At 39.6% G+C, this 8,694-nt stretch overlaps 1 protein-coding gene across 2 annotated transcripts; it reads right to left on the reverse strand.

Annotated features, from left to right (window-relative positions):
- Positions 1 to 645: 645 nt before the first annotated feature.
- LOC131166816 (uncharacterized) lies at positions 646 to 7,806 on the reverse strand. Of its 2 annotated transcripts, none has more exons than XR_009139876.1 (3): positions 7,598 to 7,806; positions 4,264 to 4,326; positions 646 to 1,228 (listed from the first exon to the last, which is right to left on the reverse strand). XR_009139876.1 is itself a non-coding variant. In XM_058125401.1 (3 exons), exon 1 carries the CDS (start codon positions 7,646 to 7,648, stop codon positions 4,907 to 4,909), a length of 2,742 nt encoding a protein of 913 aa, XP_057981384.1. In that variant the 5' UTR covers positions 7,649 to 7,792; the 3' UTR covers positions 646 to 1,228; positions 4,264 to 4,326; position 4,906. The 2 variants fall into 2 exon arrangements, 1 of the variants encoding a protein (XP_057981384.1); XM_058125401.1 differs by having other exon boundaries at positions 4,906 to 7,792.
- Positions 7,807 to 8,694: the final 888 nt, after the last annotated feature.

The following is an 8,694-nucleotide window of genomic DNA, read 5'->3' on the forward strand; positions in this document are numbered from 1 at the left end:
AACAAGATGTGTTCATACCTTAGAGTGAGGCGAATGTCCTATACACTGATACACGTTTTCTACCCTAAAGATGTTCTTCATATCCTCTTTTATATTATTTTTCATAAATTTTTATCAAAGAAAAGTTGCATTTGGCTTGACAGGGCATAAGCCAAGCAAAGGAAAGTGAACATTTCGTGGGGTTTTGAAGAAATCAATAGAAGACTCTACGTTTGTGAACAGCAGCAGTATGGCAAAAGAGTAGAAGATAATTTCTCTTGTAAATTAAGTGTTAGGTGCTGAACGTATTAGCTTGAGCAGTGTGAAGAAGCTTTGCATAAATGAATGGATTTATTTATGAATCTATGCTAGGTTTTATAAAAAGATACATAAAGAGAATTCGCAACTTCATATCTTCTTTATAAAATGCTTTCACCAATATAAAGAATGGCATTGGAAGCCAACATCATTCACAAGTCACACCATTGCCAAAAATGAGTCGTTTCTTTAATTTCTTGCTGTGAGCCATTTAAAAAGCCAATTTTCTTATTGGCAATGTGGACGCGCTTTATATGTGGTGTTATTGTTGTTGTATCATTCTTATGGAACTTTATTTTGTGGGAGTTCTAGAGCAATCAAATTTCTTAGCACTGAGGCACAAGCTTCTGATAGAGCAAATAAGAATCTGTATTGATGCATACTCAAGTCATCTGTTGCAACCCATAACAAGTAATGTAAGTTCTCTTAAGATATGGGTTACTATCATGGACCCATGACTCAAGATGGCCCCAATATTATACAAGAGAATCTCACACCTTATTCAATTGCAAGGAATAAGCAAACCTGCTATGCATTAGTAAGTTTACTTTCGAAAAATAAAAAATAAATAGAAAAAACCAGAGACCCTATCACTGACCCCACAAAGCATTACAAAAAAAAAAAAAAGCACTATGCCTTCCATTATAATTCCCACATGAAGTACTCCCAAGATTGCCCCAACACTATCTAGGCTAGGCAAACCTTCCTCGAACTCCCACCACGCTCTTTCTTCCTAAACCACCAAAACATTACTCAAAAAAACAACACATTGCACCACCTATGCACGATGAAGTGAAAGAACCCGCACTTTCAACCTCTCAACATACAATTTTTTTCGAGTCCCTTACATTTTTGCACAAGGATAACAATTATATTGCTCACCCATTCTTGAAGAGTATCACACCATGACATACGCACATGCACCACCTGACTGCAAAACATATAACAAGAAATCACATCCTTGGCCTGACAAAGAGGGAGAATTCAACAAATAATACATGATAAAAAATTTCATTCATAAGAAATAAAAATAAAAATTAAAAAAAATCAACCATCCCCTAGTTTCTCCAACCAAGAAACCCCCTTCGATGCCAGTGTCAGTCCATGAGATCTTCATTGACATTGTTTCACCACAATAGCAAATGGGGATAACAATACTCATGTCTTCAGTTGAATTTGACATGAAACTTGACAGTGGGAGAAGGGAGATGCCTACAACTATCTTCTTATTGAGCACTGCTCTGTTCCTATCTTTTAGACATGAGAAATACAAATGTATGGAGCAGCAGATAAGACATGGAATAGTGGTGGTAGCTGCAGCAGTGTTAAAAAGCTTACCCTCTAGTGCCTCTAGTGCTGACTGAGATGCCACATGGGCAACCGTCAGGTTCACAGGAGGCTGTTGCTTCTTGGATTGAACTGAAACCAATGCTACAATTCAATACATGACATGAAACAATTAAAGTTCAGTGACCAATTTGAAACTAGTGCGTAAGTCCAATGAACTACAATCAAATTTCCTCATCATCTAATACTAAGGTTAGAAAAGGACATGAAAATTAGTTACTTTTTAATAAACGTTGACACTAATTCAGTGATGTCTAATACCAAGACTCATCAATTGTTCAGTTGCTGCTGAGATTCAAATGCCATTCCTCAATGTTTCTGGCCTACATGGCAACACCAAACCACAGACATGAAATCCTAGCAAGAACTGTCAGAACCCACACTAGCAATTAAGGATCTCCATTAGAAAATTCACAAATACTGTAATATGTCAATAGACCCAACTTTCAGGGAGTCCACAAGATTAAAGTCCCAATTTCTGTGCATTTCTGTGCCTTCCATTCCAGATTACTCCAACTCATATGGGATGCCATAGGTTGGGCCCACCAAGATCATAAAAGGACACATGGCACGTATCCGTACCATCATCCTCAGCAGTTCTAAGTACCATAGGTAGAATTCCCTTTGGCAGCTGGTAGAGACTGGATGTCTAATGCTAGCTCAAACTGTTCACTATCTCCAGGGGACCGTGAGAGAATTTATCAACTATTTATTATTGGACAGAAATATAGCCTTCATGGAGGAAAATGCAAGTGGGTATCATGGGAAGGGATGACAAGATCCCTATCTATGATGCAATAGTCGATCAGAAGCATAATTTTAGCAACACCAAACCACAGACATGAAATCCTAACAAGAACTGTCAGAACCCACACTAGCAATTAAGGATCTCCATTAGAAAATTCACCAATACTATATGTCAATAGACCCAACTTTCAGAGAGTCCATAAGATTAAAGTCCCATTTTCTGCGCCTTCCACCCAGATTACTCCAACTCATATGGAGTGCCATAAGTTGGGCCCACCAAGATCATAAAAGGACACATGGCATGTATCCGTACCATCATCCTCAGCAGTTCTAAGTACCATAGGTAGAATTCCCTTTGGCAGCTGGTAGAGACTGGATGTCTAATGCTAGCTCAAACTGTTCACTATCTCCAGAGGACTGTGAGAGACTTTATCAACTATTTATTATTGGACAGAAATATAGCCTTCATGGAGGAAAATGCAAGCGGGTATCATGGGAAGGGATGACAAGATCCCTATCTATGATGCAATAGTCGATCAGAAGTACAATTTTAGCAACACCAAACCACAGACATGAAATCCTAGCAAGAACTGTCAGAACCCACACTAGCAATTAAGGATCTCCATTAGAAAATTCACCATACTGTAATATGTCAATAGACCCAACTTTCAGGGAGTCCATAAGATTAAAGTCCCATTTTCTGCGCCTTCCACCCAGATTACTCCAACTCATATGGAATGCCATAAGTTGTGGGCCCACCAAGATCATAAAAGGACACATGGCACGCATCCGTACCATCATCCTCAGCAGTTCTCAGTACCGTAGATAGAATTCCCTTTGGCAGCTGGTAGAGACTGGATGTCTAATGCTAGCTCAAACTGTTCACTATCTCCAGGGGACCGTGAGAGAATTTATCAACTATTTATTATTGGACAGAAATATAGCCTTCATGGAGGAAAATGCAAGCGGGTATCATGGGAAGGGATGACAAGATCCCTATCTATGATGCAATAGTTGATCAGAAGTACAATTTCAGCAACACCAAACCACAGACATGAAATCCTAGCAAGAACTGTCTGAACCCACACTAGCAATTAAGGATCTCCATTAGAAAATTCACCAATATTGTAATATGTCAATAGACCCAACTTTCAGGGAGTCCATAAGATTAAAGTCCCATTTTCTGCACCTTCCATTCCAGATTACTCCAACTCATATGGAATGCCATAGGTTGGGCCCACCAAGATCATAAAAGGACCCATGGCACGCATCCGTACCATCATCCTCAGCAGTTCTCAGTACCGTAGGTAGAATTCCCTTTGGCAGCTGGTAGAGACTGGATGTCTAATGCTAGCTCAAACTGTTCACTATCTCCAGGGGACTGTGAGAGAATTTATCAACTATTTATTGTTGGACAGAAATATAGCCTTCATGGAGGAAAATGCAAGCGGGCATCATGGGAAGGGATGACAAGATCCCTATCTATGATGCAATAGTCGATCAGAAGTACAATTTTGTAGTCAAAACTATTGTTTCCACATGTTTCCCCAAGGGCCCTAACTATTGGATTACATTTCTAATCACCAGTTTTCTTTTGATTCAGCATGGCTTCAGTGCATGAGGAAAATTTCCTCAGATTCACATGAAAATACTTATCTAAGCTCCAGTAGATTAAAACTCCTAGCTTTTAACACTGATGCTCGGCTGATGAACATCAAAATAGCAACCCTAGTATTTTGGAATGTAGAATGAGGAAACATAAATGAACCATGTAATATTTGACTGATAAGATTTAAGAAACTTAAATTACAAATAAGATGTGTTCTGCAATTAGATGGAAAAACTGCACTAGGAAGAATAGATAGAACTCACCCCAAGCAGGCTGGTTGCTCACCATCTCGTGGATCCAACTTAGGTTCTATTGCTAGAGAGTTGCTGCATCAACAATCATAAATTAACCTCAGTGCATAATAGAGCAATTCCTTTTCATTTTCCTAGACAAGATTGACAGCTAGTGTAATACAAGTACACGGCACATGCTGGAAGAGTCAGCACTCATACTTCTTTAGGATCACCACCCAAGCATAACAATTAATAAGATTCAATAAAAAATTTAAGATAAGTCCCACTTCATAGACTGCTGCAAGCATATGCGCACAGATATTCATAATGAAAGCAACCATGAATCCTGGATCTTGAAGGGTTGAATTTAATGCATTAATCCAAAACTTGTTTTTATTGAGTACAGCATTTGAAAATAATTAGAAGGTATGATAATGCCACCACAATGTAAACAAAGAAACAGCAGCTAAGCTTCTGATAAAGCTGCTGGTAGACTGAAAACAAATCTTCAAATGCCATGAGTATGAATTGTAAATATAATTATACTCATGTAGCATAAAATCATTAAATATACAAAGGAAAGAAGGGTGGAAATGGGTGTTGAATCAGAAAACATCAGCTTCATAATCATTGTCTTAGGATGTTATGCAATGCATGAACTTTCAAAGTCACCTCAGGAAGCCCGTGCTGGTCCTGTCTCAAGCCTAATCTGCTCCCTGAACTTTGCTATAAACTCACCAGCCTTCTTATCAACCTCATTTCCTGAAATTTTCTCATGACTAATCTGCTGTCTAAACTTGGCTATAAACTCACCCGCCTTCTTATCAACCTCACTTGTGTCAGCTTCTGCACCATATTCTTCTCCATTTGAGGTTAATGGAAGTTTGTCACCCTCACACTCCAAGCCTCCATCAGATTCTACAATGATATTCTCGTTAAATTCTTGCTTCCCTCCATTCTTAGATTTGTGGAATGCTGACTTTTGCTTTGGAATAGGGTTGTCAAGATTCTGTTTTCTACTGCCGAATGACAGGTTATCATGTCCTCCTGGTTTCCTTCCAGCTTTTCCCATCAACTCTGCTTCAACTTTATTATATCTCTTCCCTACCATGTCATCTCTTTGGTCTCGAAAAATCTCTCCAGGCTTCCTTGCCCACACAGCAGGATTATCTAGATCCTGCTTTCCATTGCTGACTGATATACCATGTCCTGTTTTTCTTCCAGCTTTTCCCATCAGTTCTGCTTCAACTTGGTTACCAACCATGTAATTTCCTTGGGGTTGACAAATCTCTCCAGCTTTCCTTGCCTCCACAGCATTTTCACTTGCTCTAATTGTTCTAACTGATTTTCCCCTAAATGAAGCCTTAGCAATTGTTTTAGGTTTTGTGTCTGACTTCAAAGCATCCAGGTTCCATTCTTTGTTGCCTGACAAATCCTCTTTTCCACTCCTCCTCAAATACTTTGACTTATCTTTGAAGCTGTTTGGCACATTCAACTCAGAAAAAGAGCCATAACTATGTTGGTGAGAATGTGACAGTGGCACTTGATATGGAGACATGGATGGAAAGACAGAAATATATGAACTCTTCTCTGCATCCAGTTCTTTGCTGGAGTTTGGCAATTCTGAAGTTATAGAGGATGATGGAGAACTCTTCTTTCCATCCCGTTCTTCTATTTTTGAGTTTGGAAATTCTGAAGTAGTAGAAGAAGATGCAGAACTCTTCTTTTCCTCCAATTCTTCTATCTTTGAGTTTGGCACTTCTGAAGTTACAGAGGAAGATGGAGACAGCATGGTGGGTGAAGAAGATATTGAACTGGTTCCAGACGAGAAAGAACTTGACTGGAAAGACTGTGACTCAAATGGTTCAAATTGAAATTCCTCTTCTGAAGGAGGCATTGAATCTGAAGCAGTAGCAGTGCCCATTTCTTCTCTTGAACTACCTCTAGACCAGGAATTTCTCGTGGGCTGCTGCGAATCAAATTGAATTTCCTCTGCTGTAAACGGCATAGAATCTGAAGGAGTAACAATGTCCACTTCATCTCTCATACTTGTTCTAGACCGGGAAGTTCTTCTAGATCGAAAAGATCGTGATTTGGGCGGTTCATATTGAAATTCCTCTAGAGAGGGAGGCATAGAATCCAAACCAGTAAAAGTGCCTGCTTCTTCTGTAGAGCCTGTTCTTGTCCATGGAGATGTTGTAGACCAGAAAGACTGTGATTCATGCGATTCGTGCTGCTCAAATTGAGTTTCCCCTACAGGAAGATGCATAGAGCCTGAAGGAGTAACAATGCCCCCTTCGTCTCTCGAACTTGTTCTTGACCAGGGAGTTCTGTTAGACCAGAAAGACTGTGACTTGGGCAGATCAAATTGAAATTCCTCTCCTGAGGGAGGCATAGAGTCCAAACCAGTAAAAGTGCCCACTTCTCCAGTATAACCTGCTCTAAACCAGGGAGATCTAGCAGGCTGGAAAGAATGTGATTCGTACGGTTCAAATTGTGTTTCCTCTACTGAAAGAGGCATAGAATCTGAAGAAGTAACAATGCCCATTTCTTCCCTCGAACTGGTTTTAGACGAGAATGATCTTGTGGACTCAAACGACCATGATTCAGGCAGTTCAGAGTGGCATTCCTCAACTGAGAGCGGCACGGATTCTGAGGGAGCAACAAAACTTACTGCTTCTTCCGCTTCCATTCTCCTTGATCTCAAACGCCATGGAATTGGTGAAGGTAAGACACGAGGTTCCTCCACATTTTCATCCATACTTGAAGTACCCAATTCAACAAAGTTCCCTTTTTTAATTCCACCAAAACTGTTAGAAGAACCCTTCGGTCCTGATTCAGAGATACCACCATTAATGTACTCAAGAGTGCCATGGTCTAAATTTCCCCACCTCAGCCTCCCACCGGGGAATCCCACCGGTTTATTTTCAATCCTCGAATCTGCATCACACTGTCCGCTGACAACGCATCTTCCATCGGTTACTGCAACCATGGGTTCAGACCTAAAGCACTGAGAATTCCAAGTTTGAGTCCTTTTCCTCTCGGCCGACCCAGATGGATTTTCAAACCCATCTTCAAAAATCGCCGAAACATGAAGCATTTTAGACATATATGACTCAGAATTATCGGCGCTAGAGGGAATTTCGATGTCCGTGTCGGCATTTCGACGGCTAAACAAACCGTAACAGACGGCAATGCCGATGAATGTGAGGTGAAGAAGCTCCCAGAATTTGGCGAGCATGGTCTTGTTGATGGATTCGGGAGCTTGTGAAGGGAATAGCGGAAGAGAAACGAGAACACATGCAACGAGAACGAACTTGAAAACAAAATGCGCGTATGACTTGGTTTGAACACGGGAACTCACCTTTGAAACTGCGACATGGGGCCTGTTGTTGGAAGCTGACGAACCCGCCATTGTTGCAGAGACGAGCTTCTTCTGGTTGGGTCCGGATTGCAGAGCGAATGGACTGGTAATGTAGAGGCGTAAGAAAGGAAGACTTTATTGTCAAGGAAAAGAGGAAGAGTAGGGGAAGAGAGAGGAAGACGAAAGGGTCAAATCGAAAGAGTAAGGGTGAGCGGATTTCAAAATGTGATTTCTTTACCGTTTGGGCCAAATGACTAAAATACCCTTGATTGTATAGGATTATACATCGCCGCATATGTACAGGAATGGTCATTTGGAGATTTTAATCATATGTGGGGACCAGGGTGGATGAGGTAAACGACAGCGTTTTAAGCACAAGCTTGACGCCACTCCATGTGGGACACAATGGCGGGTATTAAATGCATTATTCAATCCGTAATAATGGGTGGGTTTGCTTCCCTCTACCAAATTGGTTGATCCAAAAATCAAAATGCCCCAATTTTAGCATTAGGGTTGTTGAATTGCATCATGGGCAATGCCATGGTGTTAGTCTAACTTTGATAACAAGCAACCAAGTCATTTATATATCTATATATATATATATATATGATCATCCTCAATCAACATATCCAAAAACCCACATAAAAAATGAGTTGAATTTTAGTTAACATCCTTATATAATTTTTAGTATTTAGAATTGAGTTGATTTTGGAATAGCATGACTAAAAATATGAATATCATTTAAAATGAAATGATTTTATGAGTGTAACATCATTTTACAATACTTCTAAATCTATTTTTCTTTTTCTCTTACACAATAAAATAATAAATTGGGTCTTCTTGTTTTTAATCTTTTTTTTCTTTTAAAGTGAAAATTATTAAATAATATTGTCATTTATTACACTTTTTTTAAAAATAAAATAAAATAAAGTGTTATTGGTACGTTTTAAAATGCCAGCCGCGCCCCCTTGATTTGCTTCTTAGCTTTTTTTTCCCACCCTTATATGTTTTTTTTAGCGACAACTACTTTTTCTCCGTTAACATTTTTCAAGTCGTCATCGCAATTATCTTTTCAAATATTTCGCCCTTTCTTTTTC

The sequence above is a fragment of the Malania oleifera genome, chromosome 10, assembly GCF_029873635.1.
Source record: "Malania oleifera isolate guangnan ecotype guangnan chromosome 10, ASM2987363v1, whole genome shotgun sequence".
Taxonomy (NCBI): domain Eukaryota; kingdom Viridiplantae; phylum Streptophyta; class Magnoliopsida; order Santalales; family Ximeniaceae; genus Malania; species Malania oleifera.